The sequence below is a fragment of the Rhodnius prolixus genome, unplaced genomic scaffold (genome assembly GCF_049639745.1).
Source record: "Rhodnius prolixus isolate KJV_2025 unplaced genomic scaffold, Rpr scaffold_6, whole genome shotgun sequence".
Taxonomy (NCBI): domain Eukaryota; kingdom Metazoa; phylum Arthropoda; class Insecta; order Hemiptera; family Reduviidae; genus Rhodnius; species Rhodnius prolixus.
The window spans coordinates 10928125-10955212 of record NW_027411634.1 but is presented as its reverse complement, the minus strand read 5'-3'; the positions used below and the strand labels follow the sequence as shown (position 1 = coordinate 10955212).

At 36.7% G+C, this 27088-nt stretch overlaps 2 protein-coding genes across 4 annotated transcripts in view; one reads left to right on the top strand and one right to left on the bottom strand.

Moving 5' to 3' along the window:
* The window catches only part of msi (RNA-binding protein musashi), a 631163-nt gene that overhangs the window by 164955 nt on the left and 439120 nt on the right, over positions 1-27088 (bottom strand). For 2 of the 3 annotated variants that reach the window (XM_074140663.1, XM_074140662.1), the window contains exons 1-2: positions 25915-26278; positions 25348-25425 (exon numbers count right to left, since the gene is read on the bottom strand). The gene's annotated coding sequence lies outside the window, so the exon portion shown is untranslated. Of the gene's footprint in view, positions 1-25347; positions 25426-25914; positions 26279-27088 lie in introns of those variants that run through there. The other variant, XM_074140661.1, reaches the window with a different exon arrangement.
* On the top strand, positions 4970-5485 carry LOC141460356 (uncharacterized). The gene has a single exon (XM_074140276.1). The coding sequence runs from the start codon at positions 4970-4972 to the stop codon at positions 5483-5485; it is 516 nt and encodes a 171-aa protein (XP_073996377.1).

Sequence of the window (27088 nt, the reverse complement as noted above, 5' to 3'; positions counted from 1 at the left end):
CAGTCCTAAGTATCGTACTAGGTCAGCTGGAGGAATAATTTAGTTCAGTCGAACTGGTGGACTCGCAGATTTTCATAGAATAAAACTGATTTTTACTCATTTTCGGAACCAGGTTTCGAGAAAATTTAAATGGAACTGAATGTTCTGATTGGTTTGGACCGAATCGGAGTAGGATGAAAGTATTGCAGTATTTTAAATAACTGTATTCTCGTATTTACATAACCTGTGCTACAATCCAGTGTAGAGCTAAATTTTGTTTGATGTAACCTTTTGAACTAAATTATTTTTAATAACTTCCAATTTACTGTTATGTAATAACGCAAGCAACTATTTTCCTTTCTTTATGTGTGATAGCAAAATATAATTACCAATTGCATGTTTTAAGATCACATGAGTTTTGCTAAAAATAATTAACAGAAAATCACATACAAAAATATATCTGCTGATATTTTAAGGATGCATTACTGAAGGCAAAATAACAAATTACGTAAACAAGAAAATATGTCCAACATACTTCTTCTAACTTATAACCCAGTGTATGGGGATGATGCAGACTATACTAGCAGATTTTGCAGAATACTGCAGACAAGCAATTTCTTTTTTCTTATTTTTTTGTAGTTTATATTTTGGTGAATGCAGCAGTATCAATATAGGGGGCGTATTTACGTACTACACTAGATAGCATTGAATCGTCTTTGAAAGGCTGGACACGTATCCTGATTTGGAAGCACGTTTGTACTGGCTTTATTCCCACTCTTTTTTGCCCGCCCTCTAGGAAGTATAGGAACGCTGTATAAAGGGAAAGCACATAATAAAAGAGAAAGAAGCTGAATATTGCAGTATTTTTCGAGATTAGGGCATTGCATACAAAAAATACTAGTAAGATATTTAAATTTGTTCAGCTGCTCCAATTAGTATTCCTGCAAATGCTATATTGTAGTATAGCAATATTTATTTATCGTATACTTCAGAGGTACTGTCTTAAACAATCAATTGATTGCTAAGCTTTGAATTTCGATAAATATTAGCAATCAATTCGCACAATCTACTGAAATAACTGATACTGACAATAATCTTTCTCCTCTTTTGATCAAAAACTTTTAATTAAAACATTTTTTCTCCAAGAAAATTTCTATTCAGGCACTTTTATTGAGTGATGAAGATTTTTTTGAGGATTAGACTACCCACTAAAGTATAATTTCTTGGATACTGAACTGTCCTTGCTACCTGCTTAAGCAAAATTTGTGACTTATTTTATTTCTAAATTTGAAGTAAAACAACTAAATCGATGATGGTACTTTACTGAATAAATATTTCAATATTTTGAGATTTTTGGTTTTTGAGAAAGACGAGTGGAGTGATTGCACCAGATATTTAAAAAAAATTTTTAGAGATAGACCTTATATTTTTTAAAAATATATATACAGTCGTGCCTCCCATAAAGGACACTCTCACTAGCGACCACCTCCATTTACGGGCAGTTTTTGGATTTCCCCGTGTTTACCCCTATACACTTTCTATATAAAAGAACCTCCACCGTCTAACGGGCACTCTACATAGCGAAGGCGGACATTGATTTTGGGGGACGGATTATAATGTTTCACCTCCCACCAACGACCACCTTATTATTAAAAGTATTTTCCTAAAGTTTCCTATATAAGCTCCATACATCTTGTACCATTTTAATCATTTTTCAATATAACTTTGGACGAACAATATTATTTTATTCCGATATGTCTCTGAAACGAAAGTGGGTTAACTCTAGAAGAGAAAATAAAGGTGTTAGAAGATTTTGCAAAAACCAAATCGAGCCATCGTCAACTTGCCGAAAGGTTAGTTCTATTTTTCTAAGAAATTCAATTATTACTGTGAGTTTGCATAATTTCTAAAAAATAAAAGTTAATTATGTACTTATTGTTCATTATTTTTAGTGATTGAATCATAGTTTCAATGGGATGAAAAAGATTAATGCCATTTTCAGTCATTATAAAATTTTATTCTACCGAGCTTTCGACCTAGGGACTAGATCACTTTCAGGGCTGTGCCCTGATACAGAAATGATAATTTATAGTACGAGGGTCGTTTGAAAAGTCCGTGCAAAGTCAGAGAGATAGCACTACTGGCGCGTATCGAGGTTATGTTTAGTTAGTAGCATCTCTTGGAAGAACACAAACCAAGTTTCAGCCAGATCGGTCTATTTCTTTGTGTTTGGCATTCGTTTGAATCGAGGAAGTCGAGTGATTTTCTCACGCTTGACCAAAAACGAAATCGTGTGAAGTGTTGCAAGGACGGTTTGCAGCTGTTCCAGAAGAATCCGCATGACTTTAAGCGTCGTTTCGTCACTGTGGATGAAACATGGATACATCACTACACTCCTGAGACCAAAGAACAATCTAAACAATGGGTTACTAAGGGGGAATCTGCGCCAAAAAAGGCGAAGACCGTTCCTTCGGCCGGAAAGATTATGGCGACTGTCTTTTGGGATTCGCAAGGAATAATCCTCATCGACTATCTGGAAAAGGGTAAAACTATTACAGGTGCATATTATTCATCGTTATTGGACCGTTTGAAAACCGAGCTGCAAGAAAAACGCCCACGATTGGCCCACAAAAAAGTCCTTTTCCATCACGACAACGCACCAGCTCACACCTCAGCAGTTGTGGTCGCAAAATTAATGGAAATAGGGTTCCAACTCGTTTCACATCCCCCCCCCTATTCTCCAGACTTGGCTCCCTCGGACTACTATTTGTTCCCCAATATGAAGAAATGGCTGGCGTGAAAAAGATTTTATTCAAACGAGGAGGTGTTTGCAGAAACGAATGGCTATTTTTCAGACTTGGACAAATCCTATTATTCGGAAGGGATCAACAAACTAGAGCAGCGTTGGACGAAGTGTATAAGCCTAAAAGGAGACTATGTTGAAAAATAAAAAAGGTTTACCCCAAAAAATTAAGTAGTTTTTATTTTTGCACGGACTTTTCAAACGACCCTCGTATCTAAGACAGAAAACAGTCTAAATTTCAAAACTGACACCAATAATTTAAACAACAAATACGGCCAACCTACTACAAAATACTTGACAATTGGCAACACTGACTTCCTTACAACCAAACACATATCACACATAGACTGATCACATTCAGTCCATGAACAGACAAGACAGAAGGCACACCAACCCTCTTAATGATGTAAAACAGTATATTGTGAATTAGGTAAATATTTTTGTAAATTTTCGTTACATTATACATGTTCATTGCAATATAATTAATTGGTAATATAATTGTTAACACACTGTAAATATGTTCCACAGCTCTGAAGATGACCTAGTGCCTAGTGGTCGAAAGCTCGGCATAATAAATTTTATAATGACTGAAACTGGCATTACTTTTTTCATCCCATTAATTATGTACATTTTTTTTACATATTACATATTTTTTCATGATGAAACTTGCCTACACTCCTGCTAACGGCCACCTCCAAACAGCGGCCACTTTGCTTTTTCCCCCGCCAGTGTCCGTTATTAAGAGGTTCGACTGTATTTTGATAATTAAATTTTATTTTCAGTAAATTCAGGAGAGAGAGTTGTTCATTGTTGCTCCTAATCTTGGCAAATTTAAACGAGACAGCCGAAGTAATTATTAAAAAATTTTTGTTTTTGTTTTTGTTAGCAATCGCTTGAGAACAGGTAGTAGGATGCAGGTCACTGGTGAAAGTGATCTGGACACTGGAACTGGCAGTAGTTTTGAAATTAAGTTTCTGCGGTATTATAAAAGATTTACTTTCACTTAATAAATAAACTTTCTGTCCGAGAATAAAAATAAAGCATGAATTGAAACTGAAAGAATTGGAATGAACGTAATAATAAATAGTACCACCAGTATGAATAAATAAGCCAACCAAATGAAATAATTTTCTCCTCTATATTGTCAGTCAAGGTTTATCTCTCTTTTTTTCCATTTTTATCCACGTTATCCACGGTCTTTGATGAAGAATAAAATGTTCATATGATTATAATGCGTTCAGCATCACGATGAAATTTTCTTGCAACTGAATATTGCTTTGATCCGTTTTTTTTGCGATAATACAGCTGCCTTGATACAGCTGCGATAATACAGCGCGCTGTCCTTGGGCTAGTTCGTTTTTCTTACTTTTTTTACTTGAATTAAGGTAAAAAGTTCCATAAATAACTTAATATTTTGTCTCTTAGTAATCTTTTTTTTAACAGGATTTTTAATGAAAATATGCGTAACAGAACTTTGGTTAGAGTTTTAGTTGTTCTTTATTTAACAACGATTCACTTAAAACATCGTATCTAGATCTGTAATTATTTTTATTTGCTGTACCTTTGATTTTATCGATTTTTATTCTATCTCTGATCGATTTCCGAATTTCAAAATTATAATTATCACTTAGGTATATAGAATTCAACAACTTTGAGGGAAAATTCGTTTTTGGGCAATTTAAATTGGAATAAGATGGCAAGCCTGCTAATTTTACTTCAATTTATTGTAAGGATGATAATAAAAGTACTAAAAATTACGCAAATACAACAATAAATACAAAAATATGGCATTAAAGGCATGGCATAAGCCATTTGCTTGAGTTTTCGACATTAATTTTGTTTTATGCAAAAAAAAATAAAAATTATATATATACAATATATATTTTTAAATCTTTTATTGGAATTTACAACTGCAACGGTTGTTGCAACAAGCAAATATGGATCCTGATAAAGAAAATCATGAGTAGAGAAGGCACCCAGTGGTGTCACTCCTTTAACGTGCTTTGCTCTCACGATAAGGGTAGATCACGGAGCAGAGGTACGGCATACTTCAGCTGTTACTTTACTCCAAACGAGAGCATCCATGAATTTAGGCGAAAGCTCAATTCCCTAGAAGATGATATCCGGGGGAGAGGCGGTAGGATTTTGGTTGTGGGGGATTTAAATGCAAAGGCGGTGGAATGGGGAATGCCCGTTACGGATATGAGAGGCAGGCTCATCGTGGAAATGGCAGCTAGAACGGAGCTCGTTGTGTTGAATGAAGGAAGCACCTCCACTTTCAGGCGACCGGGGTATACGGAGACTATACCAGATATCTCCCTGGCATCTGAGGGACTTGCGGCACGTGTTCGTGGGTGGCGGGTGATCGAGGATTTCACTGGTAGTGATCATCAGTACATCACATTCAACATAGGTTTTGAAAGAAATTCTGATTATCTGGGAGCTAGAACTGCGCCTGCAGCGTGGAATCTCGCTAGGCTGAATGAGGAAGTCTTCCAAGCTGTCCTCACCGATGGAAAGCCCCAGGTAGAATTAGTTCAATCTGAAGAAGATGTAGGAGCGGAAGTTGTGGTAGCCACTACTATGGAGCTTATCTCGGAGGCATGTAGGCAATCTATGCCTAAGAAGGCCCCCTGGCGAGGTAGACGGCCAGTATACTGGTGGACTACTCATATTGCGGATTTGCGTAAAATCTGCATATAGAAAAGAAGAAGAGCCCAGCGGGCACGGCAACGGCCAGAGGCGCTTAGTCGCTCTCTGGAATACAAATTGGCCAAGAAGGAACTGCGAAGGGCAATAGCCAGAAGCAAGAATCGCTGCTGGGATGCCTTAAAAGATGAGGTGGACGCTGATCCCTGGGGTAGGGGGTATAAGATTGTCATGGAGAAGCTAACGGGTTTTATGAAGCAGCCAGTTTTGGATGCTCGGACCGTTGATGAGATTGTGAGAACGCTGTTTCCCTCCCATCCGCCAAGGCCAGCTAGGCTTTGGGGCGAAATAGAGACCCCCGTTCTGTTTACGGAGGAAGAGTTGGAGGGTGCAGTACGTACCCTAAAAACCAGAAAGGCCCCTGGCCCGGATGGCATTGCCAACGAGATATTGAAGAAAGTTGCTCAGCAGCATCCTGACTTAGTATTGGGAATGTTTAACGCATGCCTAAAAGCTGGAATTTTTTGTGACAGATGGAAAGTGGCGCGGCTAGTATTGATCGATAAAGGGAAAGGGGGATCACTCCCCACATCCTTCCGCCCACTTTGCATGCTTGATACTGCTGGGAAGCTGTACGAAAAGCTCCTTAGAGGAAGACTCATTGAATATGTGCAAGCGGCAGGAGATCTGTCACCGAGGCAGTATGGCTTCAGGGCTGGCCGATCGACCCTAGACGCGATAAAGGAAGTTGTGAGAGCCGTGGAAAGAGCGGAGGATCACTCCCAGTGGCTGCAAAGGATAGTGCTGCTAGTCACACTTGATGTTAAAAATGCGTTCAATTCGCTGAGATGGGTAGATGCGATGCGCGCGTTGGAAGAGGACTTCAAGATCCCTACATATCTGCAGCGGATCTTAGGTGATTATTTCAGTAACCGAGTTGTAGTATATCAGACGGAGGAAGGGGTTAGATCCATGAATGTTACGGCCGGAGTAGCGCAAGGCTCGATTCTAGGACCTGACCTCTGGAACATAACGTACGACGGGTTACTTCGGCTAATATTACCGGAGGAAACGCTGTTGATAGGATACGCGGATGATGTAGCAGCTCTAATTTCGGCGCGGGACCTCAATGTAGCCCAGCTGAAGTTAAACCAGGTTATGCGCAGGGTAAATTGGTGGATGGCGGCACACGGATTGTCATTGGCACTGGCGAAGACAGAGGTCGTAATGCTCACCAGGAGACGGATTGAGACGGGCCTCCCATTCAAGGTGGGTACAGAGACGATTGTCTCACAGGACGCTGTCCAGTATCTAGGAGTAACCTTAGATGCCAAGTTAACTTTCGGCAAGCAATTACAGAAGGCCGCCGATAAGGCATCAAAATATGTCGGAAAGTTAAGTAGGTTACTGACTAACGTAGGGGGCCCTAGGGCTCATACCCGTATGGTGCTAATGGGAGTAGCGCACTCCTTACTGCTATACGGGGCTGAGATCTGGGCGGACGCGCTCCAGAAGGAGGTATACAGAAAGAGACTGGCGCGGGTACAGAGGGTTGGTGCGTTACGGATTGCCTCCGCTTACAGAACAGTTTCTGAACCGGCCATTTTGGTGATCGCGGGAGTTATTCCCGTGGCGCTACTGGCCGGTGAGAGGAAACGGCTCTTTGAAAGAAGGTGGGAGGCCGATAGAGCAGCAGCCTACAGAGAAGAGCGGGAACGCACAATGGCTGCGTGGCAAGATGCGTGGACTGGGGAAACTCGTGGCAGATGGACGGCAGTTCTGCTCCCAGATGTCAGAGGTTGGGTTGGTAGAGGTTTTGGTGAGGTAGATTACTACCTCACCCAGCTCCTCAGTGGCCATGGTTACTTCCGGGAGTTTCTCCGGAAGATAGGGAAGCGGTCGGTGGGAAATTGCCCCCACTGTTCAGGAATAAGAGACGACGCCCATCACACATTCTTTGAGTGCGAAAGATGGGGTCGTATCAGAAGAGATCTGGAAGAAAGAGTGGGTCAATGGGTTCCTGAGCGCTTTCAAAGCATAATGCTCTCTGGCAGGGCGCAGTGGAATGCTGTGGCGATGTTTACAAGGGCAGTTCTAACCCTTAAAAGAAGAGACATGGATGGAGAGGAGGATAACCCCTAGTGGGTAAGGAACAGGAGCCTAGCCTGAAGTAGTGCTGCACAAGCGAATCCAGGCTAGGCCTGGTAGTAGGGGGGTGTTTTAGCCGGTAGGCCGCGAGGGAGTCCGGCACAATGTGCGTAAGATGCATTTCACCCCTCTTTAAAAAAAAAAAAAAAAAAAAAAAGGGTAGATCACGAGGCCATCTTCACTTCAATCTCCTTAGAGGATTACTCTGGTAATGTGGAGGAAGATAGGTGTTCTATGAGAGGGTTAGGATGAGCTGCTGTAGAGGAATGAAATTTGAGGGAAACGAGTGTTAGCAAGAACCTTAGTAATGAAAGGGATTTTGAGGTCATTATGGATAGTGTGAGGTTAGATACATAGAACGGAGCGTTAAGAAGTTTTCGAAATATTTTTTTGTCTGTAAAGTCTGGAGGCGTAGTGAGTTGGAACGCTTAGTCGATCCCCAATACTTCGATGACGTATGACGAAATAGGTCGCAGCAACAGTAGGTATGAGAATCTTTTGTTATGTAGGTTAAGTTTCGAACGCTTGTCAAGTAGTCTGGCGAGAAGTTTTGTAGCGTTGGTTAGTTTCTTGTCTTCTCAGACTAGTATGGGGATTCCATGTCAACCGTTTGTCTAGGTGCAGTCCAAGGTAGCGTACTTTGTCCCACAGTTGGTACAGGAGTTTGGTTCAAGATGATGGGAGGTAGAATTTTCCGTCTAAGTTTATAAAATTAAATTTAAAAATCAAAAAACTCAATGTATTGGTCATTTTTATAATCTGAATAATATTATCTATAATTAAATTTTTTCTAAAATTCTGAAATTGAAAAAAAAAATTGTAGTCATGAATTGAAGTGTACTGAACCGAATTCTCTAACCGCAAACTATATTCAGAATTATATTAACCAATGTCAACTAGATCTTGTGAATAGAATCTCAAGCTTAATGGCTCCACTTCCGGCAAGGTTTTTTTTTGCTTTGTTTCTTTAAGCCCTGTATAAACATTTGTACTTCATGTGTAATTTCTCAACACAAGATTATTTATAGGGGAACCAAACAACAACTCTGCACATAAAAATACATTTCTTGCATAATACTATGAAAATTTTAGCTATTAAAATAGTTTGAATTGATGACGCTGTTTTATTTAATGGTCCAGACTATAATAGAAGTTTTGCTAACTTGATAAATGTTTCACAGACGGCGGAAGTTGAAAAGAATTTCAAGTATTTTTGGGGCGGAAATAGTAGTGCTTTTTACTTTTTATCTGCCTAATCTACATTCGATATTTGTAAAATAATTTACATTGTTTGTACCAAAGAAGGGTTTTTTCTCGGTTATCTTCTTTTAAAAAATTATATATTTATTTTGCTAAGTATGTTACGATCGTGTATAATGGATCTTCAGATGTAAAATAAATTCTATTAAAAGTATCCATCTTATTAGCAAGTCTATTTAAAGCCGTAAAAGAATAATCATTGATCAATTATGATCCATACAACACTCTTTGTAGATATAATCCGATGATTGCATTGGTGGCTTTTACCGCAGCCTTCTTGATTGAATTTGTACAATGTGAGTGTAAATTTGGTTTATTTCTGTGTATGTTCTGTAGTTATAATTGGCACATGCTTTCTGAATATATAATTATATATCATCTCTGATATATTTCTTCTGTTTTTGCTAGTTTCTTTATCCAAAATTCTGATGCAATTTACGTAAAAACGGATAGTATTGGTGACTTAAAAAGTTAAGGCAGTATTTTCTTTACTGTTCATCGTGCCACGATAGAATGACAAATTTAAAATAACAGTGAGACAAAACTTGTACCCAGATTCCTGTTTAAGCAACTTCGAGAGCTAACTTTTGGGGCCCCAAAAAAGGCATTAAAGCAGTTCTGCATTGGAAAAAAGAACTGCGCTGCTGCAGGAGACTTCGAAAAACCATTAGCTTTTAGAATAATTCATGAAAGTTCAAAGCTTCTTTTATTCGTAGAGGATGTCACCCAAATTAATTTGTTAAATTAAAGCTATATTTGTTAGCTGAAATATGCAGTAGTTAATTTTTTTAAAGCAATGGTTTTTTACTCCAGAAGAATTGTTTGGGAAGACTAGCTCTTGGATCCTAATAAGAAATATCCTAACAATTTTTAAACTCGTCAGTTAAAGTAAGCCTCTATATTAGATTAGACTAGGGCGGCCTCAAGGCCTACGCCACTGCGACCCCTTTGGATCTATTGTGGCTCCCCTCAGTCTAAAGCTCACCCATCAGACCCGTCCTTTTAATCAGACTCTTGATGCTGGAGAGCGGCTCTTGGGTAAAGCTCACAGGCCTTGGTATTTCCTCCCCGAAAAGTAACATCCTTAGCCAGACAAGCCCCTCACACTGACACAACACGTGCCTGACAGAACCTACAGAGGCTATCATCTGCCAGGCCCATGCGATGCATGTGTTTCCTGAGCCTGCAGTGGCCAGTTAATAAGCCAACAATCATCCTTATAGCCCCACGGCCTTGACGGATTAATTCTGCAGTCAGCCTCGGCGAATAGCCTTTTAATAAACTCCTTCGCCTGTCTCTGCCCAGTGGTGGCAAGCCACCACTCTTGAGACCTACTCTGCACCCATAGGTTAACACAGACTTAACACACTTCGAAACCCCAAAACAGGGCTCCGGGCCAAAGCCTCTAACTTAAGTAAGTTTTAAGTTGTAATTTCTTTTGCTAGCCGATGATTATTTTGTTGATTTCTACCGTTTCATTTGAGATCATTTTTCCCGCACAATCGTTAGCTAGAAAATATTTTTATTCATTAAGAGCCGCATCAAAAAACCAGCATTTTTTGCTGAACACTCATTTCTAGTTTTACTTCCTTCAAATAGAAAGATATTAATATTTTAAATCTTTATTTTATAAGTGAAAATAAATTTTAAAAAACACCAAGAAAAACAAATAATCTGTGTCCTTGATTAGAAATTTAAATGTAAAACTATAAAAAAACTGTAGCATTTCAAGTTACGCCAACACAAATATTCCGTTATTACGGTTCACCTTTCATTTGGCACGATAAATGCTCCACTTTACGATTTATTACCAATTTATCCTTCAAGATGTCTTTCTGCTAGCTATTTTTTTATCTTTCAGCTTTTGTTATCATTTTAATTACATTAGTTCTGTGTTTTTTTTAATTGAGTATAAAGCTACAGAAACTTAAGTAATTTTTATTTTATTACACTATTTTAATTGTTCTTTTATTACAAATTTTATATTTGATTTTACAATTTTTTCATTAAAATCAGTTTTGAAATCAACTTAAGTAATAAAATATAGTCTGAAATGTGAAATTCAGCATCCTTAATAGCTTTTCCTTACCTAAATTCCTTTCCAGCAACCTTAGAAGCAACGATAACATTTTCCAGGCTTGGATGGTTTATATTAAAAACTTACATTTATTGCAGCAAAATAAATAAAAGTTGCACACAAACATATGTTTTTAAATAATAATTCAAACACTTGCATGTTTTATTATTATGCAACGCGAACAAACAAGATTGGACATGCATCAACAAGATTAGAACTCACGAGATAATTTTCTTTCTTTTATAAAACGTTTGGACGATAGGATAAATGGAATTCAAAGATTAGAGGACAAAAAACAAAACAAATATTATGCACTTCAAATTATAGTGAAAAAATGTAAAGCCATTTCTAAAATAGAAATGAATTGAGGGGTACCAGAACCTTTGGTTCATTCGCTTTACACATTTTCTGAATTAAAATTACAAAATTAGTAGACTTTATTATCCTAAAATTTAGAAATCCCAGCAGATCGTTCAGAATATTCTATCGCTTAATTAAAATTGTTTCGAATCCAACAACTGCTACCTCTCATCTACAATTTTATCTACACAAAACTAGAACTCTGGGCCAAAAAGTGGAGAATCAAATTCAATATTCAAAAGTGCGAACAGATAACTTTTACTCTGCGTCGTAATTCTTGTCCCTTTATAAGTTTTAACTCAGTTCCTCTTCCTTCTGCTAACTTAGTTCGCTACCTTGGGATTGTACATTGACAAAAGACTAACGTGGAATCCGCACACTAAACTGAAAAAAGACTTGAATTCAACCGACGAAACAAACGTTACTGTTACGACTAATTGGCAGGCAATTAAAGCTACCACTGGAACATAAACGACAGTGTGCTTAAACCGATCTGGACTTACGGACTTGAGCTGTGGGTTTCAGCCAAACTTTCTAATTCACAAAAGATCCAGTCCTTCCAATCCAAAATACGAGGGTCGTTTGAAAAGTCCGTGCAAAAATAAAAACTACTTAGTTTTTTGGGGTAAACCTTTTTTATTTTTCAACATAGTCTCCTTTTAGGCTTATACACTTCGTCCAACGCTGCTCTAGTTTGTTGATCCCTTCCGAATAATAGGATCTGTCCAAGTCTGAAAAATAGCCATTCCTTTCTGCAATCACCGTTTGAATAAAATCTTTTTCCCGCCAGCCATTTCTTCATATTGGAGTAGTCCGAGGGAGCCAAGTCTGGAGAATAAGGGGAATGTGAAACGAGTTGGAACCCTATTTCCATTAATTTTGCGACCACAACTGCTGAGGTGTGAGCTGGTGCGTTGTCGTGATGGAAAAGGACTTTTTTGTGGGCCAATCGTGGGCGTTTTTCTTGCAGCTCGGTTTTCAAACGGTCCAATAACGATGAATAATATGCACCTGTAATAGTTTTACCCTTTTCCAGATAGTCGATGAGGATTATTCCTTGCGAATCCCAAAAGACAGTCGCCATAATCTTTCCGGCCGAAGGAACGGTCTTCGCCTTTTTTGGCGCAGATTCCCCCTTGGTAACCCATTGTTTAGATTGTTCTTTGGTCTCAGGAGTGTAGTGATGTATCCATGTTTCATCCACAGTGGCGAAACGACGCTTAAAGTCATGCGGATTCTTCTGGAACAGCTGCAAACCGTCCTTGCAACACTTCACACGATTTCGTTTTTGGTCAAGCGTGAGCAATCGCGGCACCCATCTTGCGGATAGCTTTGTCATGTCCAAATGTTGATGCAAAATATTATGTACCCGTTCATTCGAGATGCCCACAGCACTAGCAATCTCACGCACCTTCACTCTTCTGTCATCCATCACCATATCATGGATTTTATCAATGATTTCTGGAGCAGTAACCTCAACAGGGCGTCCAGAACGTTCAGCGTCATTTGTGCCCATATGGCCACTCCGAAAATTTTGAAACCACTTATAAACTGTTCTAATCGAAGGTGCAGAGTCACCATAATGTTTATCAAGCTTCTCTTTAGTCTACTGAGGCGTTTTGCCTTTCATAAAGTTGTGTTTTAATCAACACACGTAATTCTTTTTCGTCCATTTTTTGAAAATCACTCGACTTCCTCGATTCAAACGAATGCCAAACACAAAGAAATAGACCGATCTGGCTGAAACTTGGTGTGTGTTCTTCCAAGAGATGCTACTAACTAAACATAACCTTGATACGCGCCAGTAGTGCTATCTCTCTGACTTTGCACGGACTTTTCAAACGACCCTCGTACAGCAGTGTGCTTAAACCGATCTGGACTTACGGACTTGAGCTGTGGGTTTCAGCCAAACTTTTTAATTCACAAAAGATCCAGTCCTTCCAATCCAAAATACTGCGTCAGATTACAAATTCTCCAATTTATGTCTCTAACTCCACCCTCCATAATGACCTCAAAATCTCTTACGTTACTGACGAATCTTAATCTAAATATAGAGAATTCTTTGACTCTCTTCCATTCTGTACAAATCCTCCTGTACAAAATCTTGCCTCCACAACGATTCCATATCGTCCTCCACGACGATTAAAACGCTGTTGGCCTCGTGACCAGCTTCAATAGTACAAGAAACTCCAGCGAGAGTGTTGTCGGTGGGCAGCTTCTCTCCTCAAGCTGATCCCGGTCATAAAGTCTTCTTTTATCATATTCACTAATTACATTTTATTCTTTTTGTAGAATGTGAATAAGAAATAAATTTAAAAAAATATCCAAACAACATTTTTCTGTTTTTAATTACAAGAACAAGTAACCAGTAATAAAAAAGTAAAACGGCTAAAATTCCCAGAGCTTTGAGACGTGGTTTTTGAAAGACCAAAAAATTTTTTATTTTAAACAAACAAAATTATTATTTGCTGAATGTGTACAAAATTTTAAAACCTACACAAACATTTTTGTGTATTGTAAAACGGTGTTGGTGTAAATAATTAACACGATAGCAATACTTCTTTGTATTAAAAGTAAGGGTAACTAAAAAAATTAATAATCTTAGCACATACATACAAAAAGAATGAGGATCCATTAAAAAGATGTTTAAAAAAAGAATTTTGTCGCAATATTTTTTTTTTTGCTCACACTTGCACTTTTCTTTCTTTGTTTTTTGATGGTAAGTTCGTCTGTAGAAGCTAAGAAACATCGGAGACTGGGTGGTAGTGTTAGGGGACTGGAGCTGGAGCTGGAGGAAAACAAGATGGAAGTTTTGTGCCGTTCACTTCTGTAATGAGTCACCGCTACGATGCTGTTGATGAAAGTGAGCCAGAGCTAGCGGGGGAGTGCATCGGCGAGATCTCTGGTGCACAATATGAGCACTGGCAGGAATTACGAGACACTAGCATTAAAAAAAAAAGATACTTGTGTCGGATGCGGGGACACAGGGAGGATATATCGAGCGGGATATTACTGGAAGAAGTAACCTAAGACTATCAGTAGGAAGGGTATGTGACAAGAAACTGTATATGTGTTAGTGTATGGTGTGTCTATTTGGAAATAAAGACCACACATAGACACAAAGGCAAACAAATAGAAGATTGTAGTGTACTGGGGGGAGATTGTACCCGCCAACATTTTCAAGTTCAAGGAGAGGATTTGTATGTATGTATGTGTTCGTTAGTGTGAAGCTGTGAAGGAGAGGGGTGGACGAACACAATGCAAAGAGAGGCCAGAAGAGAGGCAGGCGGAGGCTGCGCCAGCATGTAGGCGAGCGTGGTTTTTGTCCTCTCTCTCTCTATTTCTCTCTTACTTCTTCTTACTCTAAACAAAGATAGCGATAAGGAGAGAGTTGAAGGAGTGACTGCAAGAGAAGAACAAGAGTCTGTGATCCAATCCCCACTCCGACTATGGCCGAGCAGACGTCCTGACCAGCCAGCACTTTCCTTTCTCCTTCAATACACTATATAGAAGGCATTGGCCGTTACAAAACAAATACTGCAAAATTTTTATTATTCAAGAACAAATTTGTGCGTAAAAAACTTTCATTTTAACTACAATTTATTAAACATTATCTGAACATTGAATTAAAGTAAATCTGTAATCATACTTTCACTGCAAAGCTAAAGGTTCCTGAACTTTAAGCATCGTCACCCCTCTTCTTGTACACAATAAATTGTAGCGGATACCGTACGTTATCTTGGGGCTCACCCAGTCTCAAAACAACTTGAACTCAACAAGATTTACCGAAGCACAACAGCCTATTTGTCAAACGATCCAAATATTGACTCTTACAAACAAGAAGCGACTGCACTTAAGCTCCTTACTTGCTCCTATAAAGTAAAGTACGTAATCGCCTATTTTCTGCAGGCTTAACTGTCCACTATCGTGCACGGTGGCTGAAGCTCATACTTTACTGTAAACAATTTTTTTCTACCAAATAAAAAGTGGTCATACGCGGGATTCGGAACTGGGGATCTCCCTCTTAAAAAAGCCACCCACGCTCTTGATTACTAGACCAACACCCACACCAGCAAGTGCTCCTATGTGGCGAATATTAATGAATTCTTTACTGAATTGTAGAGAAAAGTCTTCTCTATAACTAGTATAAATAGCAATGTTTTAGTAATAACAGTTATTGAGAAATGGAGGGTTAAATTTTTGATGGTTTTTAATTTCTTCAAATTTCAAACCCCTATATCTCTCTTCGTATTGTTCCGATTTTAATGAATTCTTTACTGAATTGTAGAGAAATGTCTTCTCTATAACTGGTATAAATGGCAATGTTTTAGTGATAATAGTTATTGAGATATGGAAGGTTAAATTTTTGAGGTTTTGTAAATCGTTTAAATTTTAAATCTCTATATCTCTCTTCGTGTTCATCCGATTCTAATGAGTTCTTTATTGAATTGTAGAGAAAAGTCTTCTCTATAACTGGTATAAATGGCAATGTTTTAGTGATAATAGTTATTGAGATATGGAAGGTTAAAGTTTTGATGGTTTTTAATTTCTTCAAATTTCAAACCTCTATATCTCTCTTCGTATTGTTCCGATTTTAATGAATTCTTTACTGAATTGTAGAGAAAAGTCTTCTCTATAACTGGTATAAATGGTAATGTTTTAGTGATAATAGTTATTGAGATATGGAAGGTTAAATTTTGGATGTTTTGTAAATCATTCAAACTTTAAACCTCTATATCTCTCTTCGTATTGTTCCGATTTTAATGAATCCTTTACTGAATTGTAGAGGAAAGTTAGCTCTATAACGGACACGAATTGCAATGTTCTAGCGATAATAGTTATTGAGATATGGAAGGTTAAAGTTTTGATGGTTTTTAATTTCTTCAAATTTCAAACCTCTATATCTCTCTTCGTGTTTATCCGATTTTAATGAATTCTTTACTGAATTGTAGAGAAAAGTCTTCTCTATAACTGGTATAAATGGCAATGTTTTAGTGATTATAGTTATTGAGATATGGATGGTTAAATTTTTGATGGTTTTTAATTTCTTCAAATTTCAAACCTCAATATCTCTCTTCGTGTTTATCCGATTTTAATGAATTCTTTATTGAATTGTAGAGAAAAGTCTGCGTAGAACAATCCTGCGAACCATCACTGATACACCGTTTTCTGTGATGAGCAACTATTCGATCTATCCCTCATGAACCTGCGAATCCCCATTTTTTCCTGACCTTGTCCCATTATCTTTAAAATAAACCGAGTGATTAAAATTCAAGTTTACCGATAGTTAGTAAACAGAACTGTTGAAGACTTATTTGAGAAAATATGAAAAACTTCAGAAACCTGTACTGCAATCTGGTGAGAGATACAATAATCATGCTAAGGCGAATAAAGTCAAAAATACGGATCTAATCACGTTTTTAATCGAATTAGTTCTTTAAATGTCCAAATACTCTTTCTGGGTTCTTCAAGTATTGGACCAAACATTCTTCTTAACACTACTGAACTGGTAATAACAAAAATGAAAATTAAAACCCTAAATTTGAGATAAATGCGACTTAAAAAAGCAACACATAAGGTTTCTCCCCCACTTTGAGGTATACAAAAAACACAATAAAAATTTCCATCACGAATTAATAACGAGTAAATACATGCATAGAAGTGAATCACACATTTAAATTTACATTTAATTAATTCCAATTCAAATCTTGGATGAGAGACGCCTACAGACGACTGACTGAAGCACAAAACAAATATTATTACAACCTTAACCCTGTAGTCTGTTATCTATTGAGCATTATTAACAAGTCCAACATAAAGAGTTTATTAAAGATTAACTGACGTTGGATCACAAGATTCAGAATGTAAACAGTATTGGAGTATTAGCGCAGTAATCTTTACACGTTTAAGCGTGTATGACTTAAACGTTTTTGGTTTATTTATTACAAGAAAAATAATTATTTTGCTGCAAAAAGGAGGAACTGATAGTTGTTTAGGACTGAGTCGTGGTCTTGATCTCCAAGACTAAGGACCTATATCTAGCCTTAACGAGGGTCGTTTGAAAAGTACGTGCAAAAATAAAAACTACTTAATTTTTGGGGGTAAACCTTTTTTTATTTTTCAACATAGTCTCCTTTTAGGCTTATACACTTCGTCCAACGCTGCTCTAGTTTGTTGATCCCTTCCGAATAATAGGATTTGTCCAAGTCTGAAAAATAGCCATTCGTTTCTGCAAACACCTCCACGTTTGAATAAAATCTTTTTCCCGCCAGCCATTTCTTCATAATGGGGAACAAATAGTAGTCCGAGGGAGCCAAGCCTGGAGAATAGGGGGGATGTGAAACGAGTTGGAACCCTATTTCCATTAATTTTGCGACCACAACTGCTGAGGTGTGAGCTGGTGCGTTGTCGTGATGGAAAAGGACTTTTTTGTGGGCCAATCGTGGGCGTTTTTCTTGCAGCTCGGTTTTCAAACGGTCCAATAACGATGAATAATATGCACCTGTAATAGTTTTACCCTTTTCCAGATAGTCGATGAGGATTATTCCTTGCGAATCCCAAAAGACAGTCGCCATAATCTTTCCGGCCGAAGGAACGGTCTTCGCCTTTTTTTGGCGCAGATTCCCCCGCAGGAGTGTAGTGATGTATCCATGTTTCATCCACAGTGACGAAACGACGCATAAAGTCCTGCGGATTCTTCTGGAACAGTTGCGAACCGTCCTTGCAACACTTCACACGATTTCGATTTTTGGTCAAACGTGAGCAATGGCGGCACCCATCTTGCGGATAGCTTTGTCATGTCCAAATGTTGATGCAAAATATTATGTACCCGTTCATTCGAGATGCCCACAGCACTAGCAATCTCACACACCTTCACTCTTCTGTCATCCATCACTATATCATGGATTTTATCAATGATTTCTGGAGTAGTAACCTCAACAGGGCGTCCAGAACGTTCAGCGTCACTTGTGCCCATATGGCCACTCCGAAAATTTTGAAACCACTTATAAACTGTTCTAATCGAAGGTGCAGAGTCACCATAATGTTTATCAAGCTTCTCTTTAGTCTCCTGAGGCGTTTTGCCTTTCATAAAGTAGTGTTTACTCAACACACGAAATTCTTTTTCGTCCATTTTTTGAAAATCACTCAACTTCCTCGATTCAAACGAATGCCAAACACAAAGAAATAGACCGATCTGGCTGAAACTTGGTGTGTGTTCTTCCAAGTTATGCTACTAACTAAACATAACCTCGATACGCGCCAGTAGTGCTATCTCTCTGACTTTGCACGGACTTTTCAAACGACCCTCGTATATATTTTTTTAATTTTCAAAAAGAGAAAATTCCGTTTCTAAGCCCAGAAAAGCAATAGTTTTTGTTTTTTTTAACCCACACAGATTGAAACTATTTGTAAACAACAAAATTTGGAAAGTTCATGGACGATTCCTTGAAAACAATGGCTTGCCATAGCCTTCAGAATAAAAAGGAAGTCTCTATACGAGTGAGATATAACTGTTTTAGGAACACCAGAACATGAAATCATTTGGAAAGGCGGCCAGCCACAGCATGAATTGAGTATATCATTGACGCTATTTGGTTGTGGAAAAAAAGGGTAACTTTCAGACAGAAAGTTGGTTCACTGTTGCTAGGTTAAACGGAGCGTAAAAATTTCTTTTTGATACATTAGACAACTGTCCTAACAATTGAATATTATTTGTAACATCAGTGTGTGCTACAAAGATTCAAGATTTAATTTTAAATGAAAACTAAAACAGATATTTTTAATATAATGTTATTCTATTCTCTCGTAAATTCAATGTGTATTCAATTAAAAATTGAAAATCATCAAAACATCCTCTTAAAACAGATGAAAAGAAGTAAAACAAAAACATGAAATTGAAAATGAAGATATTAACAATTAAAAACATGGAATACTAATCGATATCGATATGGTATTAATCGATAATTAATCAAAGTGAAATGTGCTTGCAGAAACAAGCACCAAAACTGGTGTGGGAAGGCGTTTCAATGCTACTTTGGGTCAATTTAAATTTTTTATTTACTACCCACGCTAGTGTAAGAGGTCAACCGGTATGATAACGACTTAATATAGTTTGGAAACTGAATTATTTTGAATATTTTTTTAAAAAAATAACTATTTATAAAGGGAAGTACTTATTTACGAAGTACTCGTAAATAAGTTGGTCTCTACGAATGCTACGAAATTGCCAATTGGTGAGAACACTTGTTCGATTTTTCTGGAGATTGTAATTTACAATTCTTAAATAGTAAAAAATAAGTTGGTTTCAAAATGTAGACTAGGCACTCACCAACTATCATTATTTATTTACGATTTGTAACGCTGCCCTTTGTTACAAAAGAAAATTAATTCAGTTTAAATTATAACAATAATAATACAAATCTAGTGATACTAACCATCATTTATTTATTTATAATCGATTAAATGCAATGAAATCGTTTTCTTACGTGACTACGCTGACTGAGCACAATTTGTCTAAAAAAAGGACGTGATAATCTTATAAAACTTGCCGTTCATTACGTAGATCATTAGTAATGATTGATTGTCAGCTGTTAGTTCGAGTTTAAGGTATTTCCAAGAGCTGAATGGTTGCATGTGCATGCCGATGGGTTTAGGAATGATGGTATCTAAAGGAATAATGATGTCGGAACGTAAAACCGCCTATTCCCGGATTGATATACCCCAGTAGAGCTGGCTAGCAATTTTGGTGGTGAAGTCATGGCGATAGAAGAGGCAGTATTAAAGATGGGAGAGACTGCATTCATCAGTAAAACAAAAACAGGCCCCCCCCCCCCATAGACTTCAAAAAAGTGGTTCTACTTTTAGAATCAATAAAACAGCACTTTGAGAGAAGCGTGACATGCCCATTTCTCTGAAATTCCTCTAGGTTACTTTATTTGATAAAATTTGCTATTAATAAATGAAGTATTAAAAAAATACAAAGGTTATTGAATATATATTGTGGATACAAACGTTAAGGAAATCGTTGCGAGTTTTCGAGTGAATAGCTCTGAAAACTAAATGATATTTTTCAAATTTAAGAATTTTAGCCAAATTTCATTTAAAAACTAGTTAAGACCATGTAATTTACAACGAAATGGCAGTTTGTAAAGTGAAATCTTATAAGTACATAAAGTTTATTAAGTGCGGATCGTATCTACACAGGATCAACAAAAGGTCCTCTCCTCTTTGCGTAGATTGCAATGAGGAGGAGGATTTCAAACATATAATAATGATATGTCCACGTTATTTGGTAGAAAGGAAACGAATGTTTGACGATATATACAGGTATTTAGATGCACCATTTCGCTACGAAGACATAATATTCTCCACCAACATCTATGTGCTTAAGTTTATAGCAGAGCTAGCAATGAAATATGAATGTATTTAAAAAGTTATAGAATGAATGCACGAAAATGATTACAGTAGGATTACGTGATTTTAATTTTGGTTAAGCTATAAGGATGGCAGGAGCACAGAGTACTGATCCATCCATTAGATGTAGTTTATGTAAATAGTTGATTGTAGTAGAGGTATGAATGTGTGAAGCGAATGTATTTATAAGTAAGAATGGAAAGTGAGTGATATTCTAGTGATAAGCACCTAGACCAGTGGTGGGCAAACTTTTTTAATGGGGGGCCACAAAGTTTAAGAAATTCTAGAGGAGAGCCAGAATTATAGAAAAAATGCATTTTGTGTTAAAAGCTTTTAATCATAATATTATAAAAACATTACAGCATTACACACTTGTGTAACTACGCGGCTAGTTTAGCTTCACCTATAGGTTATGCATCTATTATTCTACTAAGTAGAATCTACTTTATACTTCTCGACCGTCAAAACGTAATTATAGCGGACCATATACTATCCATGTCGATGGACCTTCGGCGGGCCGGATTAAATACTTTCGCGGGCCGGAGTTGGCCCGCGGGCCGTACTTTGCCCATCACTGACCTAGACGATTCTGGCTGTATGGCGAAAGCCAATGCCAAGAAAAAGGCAAAAAAAAAATGTATATATATAAATTTTACAGGCAATCGATAAGTATGTTTAGATAATAGGTTCCTTCCTACCAAAAAATGGATTAGGTAAAGTTTCTTTTACAATTAACAGCTTAGCATCAAGTTTTCTGCTCGTATCTAACCCAAAAACAAGTATTGCAGGTACAAAACCTGACGGAGGAGATTGAAAGTTTACCTTTCTTCAACAGCCTTCAAAACGATTCCGTCAAAAATTCAAAGTAAACAAATTAGAACGACTGCTATACTTCCTTTTTACGATGAGTTGTAAAAAATAGTAAACAATCAGGCTCTAATTAGATTATAAAAGAAATAATTGGAAAACATAAAGAATAGTTCTTTCAGAACTTCGTATATATTATTATAAGTTCACTCTCACTGAAACCTTGATTACATGGGCAGTGGGAACAGCAAAACCGGCCACAGTTATTAGGAAGTGAAAGCACTTAAAACCGAATATTAGATCAAGTTTTTTGTGTGTGTAAATTTTTGTCTTGAATATTACAGCTATATTATACTTTTTCTCATTTTGTGATGATAAAGATTATCAAATAGTATTATTTACTTATAATTTATTATTTTTACAACAGTTCTAGCAGGAAAAAAATAACATTTAACTATGATTATCAGTCACATAATGTGACTCACATATTTTTCTGGAGCACAGCACAATATGTTAGTTGTTCAATCATAGAAAAAAGTCCTTAATAAAAATGAACATTAATTCTGCATGCTAGTAGTAATTTGACCTTGGCCAATCCTCCAATTCCAAGTAATAATCAAAGCATTTTTTAATCAACGAAACTATATCTTAGATCAATGTTCTGTATTGTATAAACTCCGTTATCTTACTGAATTTACATTTAATAAATTATATTTTTGTATTCAAATAATATACTCAGTCAAAAAAGAAAGTGATAAATAGTCATGAAAGCTTACACAAGCTTACAAGTAGACCAAACTGAAAGCAGAAGGGAAATCTATCTTTAGAGTATGAATTCGCAGTGAAACCATTGCCTGATAGAGCGATAGTCAAAATGAGGATTCTCGATAACTGAAATATGGTTGGGAGTTTTTTAAAATTCCAGTTGTTTTTTTGCTGACATAAAAAACCAAACACCACCCCCACAGCTACCACATTTTGCAGTATTTGGATCCTCAAAATGTTTGACTGTGCTGGAACCCTTGGGCTGTTCTAAACTTTCTTGGGAACAACTATAAAGCACAAGTGAAACCCAGATTTTTGAAAGAATGAAGTGGTTGGGAGTCATCCTTCGAATCTAGTTGAAGCCCTCTTGTCAGGTACTTTGACTATACACAGCGCCAAGTCTTAAAGGGTGTACAATGAACCAACTGGTGATTTAGAAGTTTTTTGCTGAGCTAGAGGATTCCTAAATTCAAAATCATTAGAGAAAAGAAAGATTTCATCTTGCAGAGAGACATGTACAAACTGGAGATGTAACAATTGTAACTACATACGAGGGTCGTTTGAAAAGTCCGTGCAAAAACAAAAACTACTTAATTTTTTAGGGTAAACCTTTTTTATTTTTCAACATAGTCTCCTTTTAGGCTTATACACTTCGTCCAACGCTGCTCTAGTTTGTTGATCCCTTCCGAATAATAGGATTTGTCCAAGTCTGAAAAATAGCCATTCGTTTCTGCAATCACCTCCTCGTTTGAATAAAATCTTTTTCCCGCCAGCCATTTCTTCATATTGGGGAACAAATAGTAGTCCGAGGGAGCCAAGTCTGGAGAATAGGGGGGATGTGAAACGAGTTGGAACCCTATTTCCATTAATTTTGCGACCACAACTGCTGAGGTGTGAGCTGGTGCGGAAAAGGACTTTTTTGTGGGCCAATCGTGGGCGTTTTTCTTGCAGCTCGGTTTTCAAACGGTCCAATAACGATGAATAATATGCACCTGTAATAGTTTTACCCTTTTCCAGATAGTCGATGAGGATTATTCCTTGCGAATCCCAAAAGACAGTCGCCATAATCTTTCCGGCCGAAGGAACGGTCTTCGCCTTTTTTGGCGCAGATTCCCCCGCAGGAGTGTAGTGATGTATCCATGTTTCATCCACAGTGACGAAACGACGCTAAAAGTCCTGCGGATTCTTCTGGAACAGCTGCAAACCGTCCTTGCAACACTTCACACGATTTCATTTTTGGTCAAGCGTGAGCAATCGCGGCACCCATCTTGCGGATAGCTTTGTCAGGTCCAAATGTTGATGCAAAATATTATGTACCTGTTCATTCGAGATGCCCACAGCACTAGCAATCTCACGCACCTTCACTCTTCTGTCATCCATCACCATATCATGGATTTTATCAATGATTTCTGGAGTAGTAACCTCAACAGGGCGTCCAGAACGTTCAGCGTCACTTGTGCCCATATGGCCACTCCGAAAATTTTGAAACCACTTATAAACTGTTCTAATCGAAGGTGCAGAGTCACCATAATGTTTATCAAGCTTCTCTTTAGTCTCCTCAGGCGTTTTGCCTTTCATAAAGTAGTGTTTAATCAACACACGAAATTCTTTTTCGTCCATTTTTTGAAAATCACTCGACTTCCTCGATTCAAACGAATGCCAAACACAAAGAAATAGACCGATCTGGCTGAAACTTGGTGTGTGTTCTTCCAAGAGATACTACTAACTAAACATAACCTCGATACGCGCCATTGGTGCTATCTCTCTGACTTTGCACGGACTTTTCAAACGACCCTCGTAAATACAGAAACAGCTAGAAGTTAATGTTTAAATTAACTCCCTAAAAAAATTTAGTTCCACTTAAAATTTACCTCCCGAACATACAGTTTAGCTTAAAGCTTTTAAAAACAAGTATTCAAAGTATTCATTCAATCATTTCAGTCAGTGAAAGACCTATGAAATTACTAACAAGATACTGCCAAAGTTTCAGATAAAACCAAAAAGGAAGATTAAAAACCTTATTCAATTTATAGGGTTAAACTTCATCTCGAGAGACTACCGATTATCTAGAGAACAACTCAAAAAATATCAGCCTAGAATTGGAGAAAACCCCATAACATAATAGATAAAAGCTCGAAACCGATCGATGGGTAGATACTGTCCACGAAGTTTTCTAGAATTGTAGACCCAAAGTGGCCAGTCCAATAAAACTGAATTTAATTGACAATCTTGACAAGAAAGTAATTTTAATAGTTTCTTTAATTTGTAGAGATAACAGATCAAAGTAGAGCTTCAAGAAATTTGAAATATTCCGTTATTTAAACTAAATATACTTTTTAAAGACTAGGTATTCAAAAATCACATTTATAACTTCATTATAATAGTCTAAGAAATAAATTGGAATGTCATAAATTAAAAATAAATAAATGAATACTAAATTTCAGAATGAATAATGCAGTTGTTTGGTCGACTGGTATCATAGCAACAAAAAACCCCGTCCTAGAAAGGTAGAGATTGGTTTCTAGTGTAGAGATAGATATGAGAGGGGAAACCGTGGTACTAAAATTATCTAAAAGTTGGTAAAAGATAGTTAATTTCAGATAGCATCTACGTACGCAACTGATCCTCCAGACAATAACAATAAGCAACGAAACCTCAGGGTCTAGCAGTTTCAAAAAAACACCAATAAAATAATGAAAGAAGAATTGTGGTGAATTATTTTGAAAGTAATTTTTCTAAAATTTTGAAAATAATTAAGAAAAATAACTTGCGCATTAAATTTTTGTTTTGACTCATTTATGTTTTTTTTAAAATGTTCAAATAAAGAAAAAAAGGTAAATATTTGGACAAGTCATGTGTAAACACTTTATATATTTGAAAATGACTGAACAATAATACCAGCATTTACTTATTATTAAATAATCTATTTAATTAAATAAAAAATTAAAATAGACGAGTCCAAATATTAATTTTTTTTGTCTAAAAGACAGAAAAGAAAATTTATTAAATACACTTAAAATCGGTTTAATTATTAATATTGAAAAAAAAAATTCAAAAAAGTAAATTGCGTAATTCTGATACTCACGTGGTGGGCAGCCGTAGTGCAGCTTGGGTATACAGTTTGGCGGGCACTTTTACACTTTTAGGGAAAATTTCTTCAAATCTGCAACAAAAAGAAAATCTTAAATAAAAATTTATAGTAAAATTGGAGAACAGTATTGTATTTATAAAATCAAAATTTAATGAATCACTCGAGTGAAATGAAAGTCTTTCAATTTTTAGTAATTAAATAATTGTTTTGGATAAATCAAGAAAGAGGAGTTTAAATTAATTAATATGCAAAAAATTAATTTTAGAAAGGGAATTTGGCGATAAATTAACTAATTAATACTTACAAAAAAAAATTAATAATAATAATAATAAATAATGCTGCAGATTTGTGATAAAACTGCAGTTCTTCTTTTTTTTTAATTTCCTTGGAATTTCACTTATTTTTCACAAAATGAAACTTTTGCTTTCATTAAAAGGGGATAAAAATTTCTTTTATTAAAGGCAGTGAGGTAAAAAATTAATATTTTTTTTAAAGGAACTATATATAACTGGTAGCACACAATTTTAGACTTTTTTTAAAAATATGGCATGCAATATTTACCAATTTATTTTATTATTATTATTTTCCTTTACAGCTTTAATTTAAAATCAAGAGCATGTAGAACTTTAGATTGTTGTAGTTTAATATAAATCACGAGATTTATCTCAAATTGAAAGCTGAAATGCCGCACTGAACCACACGTACATTCACTAAATCACTTAGTAAATTAAAAAAATAAAATAAATCAGGTTGAATCACAATTCTAAAACTCTTTTACACGCAGTCCACATACACATGCGTCGTCAAATGTTCTGATAATCAAACTGATAACTTGAAACATAAAGAGAAAACAAAAAAAAACTGAAACAAAAACTTAAAAAAAAAAAAAAAAAAAAAAATTTATAAATAACAGTATCCGATTGAGCACATACAGACCAGACGACGCTCTGTTGGTGACTGAGGCTAGCAATATCAGTACCCGGCACTGTTCCGCCCCCACTATTATAAGCCGGCGACCAAATGTGCTACTCCATACACTTCGGGCTACAGCAGAAGCAAAACTAGCTTCGGCACATTTACTCCACACTTCGGCAACATCTGGTCCTTCGTCTAAAACGCCTTTCTCTGGTTCTCTTTAATTTCATTCAATTAAATATTAAAAATAACTTTTATAACTTTAAAATTTTTAGACCAATACGAGTGATTGCAAAGTTTCAAGAGTTTTGCAATTTTATAAAAAAAAAATATGAAAGGACTTTTCTTAAAGATAAAAAGATAAAAAAACGTTATTTTTAAAAATCTTTTATTGAAATTTGCGACTGCAGTGGTTGTTGCAACAAGCAAATGTGATGTAATACAGTGTCTTGATTGAAGATTGGAGAAGGCACCCAGTAGCGACACTCCATTAACGTGATCAGATCACTATACTGCTCTTACGAGGGTCGTTTGAAAAGTCCGTGCAAAGTCAGAGAGATAGCACTACTGGCGCGTGTCGAGGTTATGTTTAGTTAGTAGCATCTCTTGGAAGAACACACACCAAGTTTCAGCCAGATCGGTCTATTTCTTTGTGTTTGGCATTCGTTTGAATCGAGGAAGTCGAGTGATTTTCAAAAAATGGACGAAAAAGAATTTTGTGTGTTGATTAAACACTACTTTATGAAAGGCAAAACGCCTCAGGAGACTAAAGAGAAGCTTGATAAACATTATGGTGACTCTGCACCTTCGATTAGAACAG

What these genes read in the sequence shown, in the direction of transcription:
- LOC141460356 (XM_074140276.1), top strand. Translation starts at nt 4,970, where the DNA reads ATGCCCGTTACGGATATGAGAGGCAGGCTCATCGTGGAAATGGCAGCT.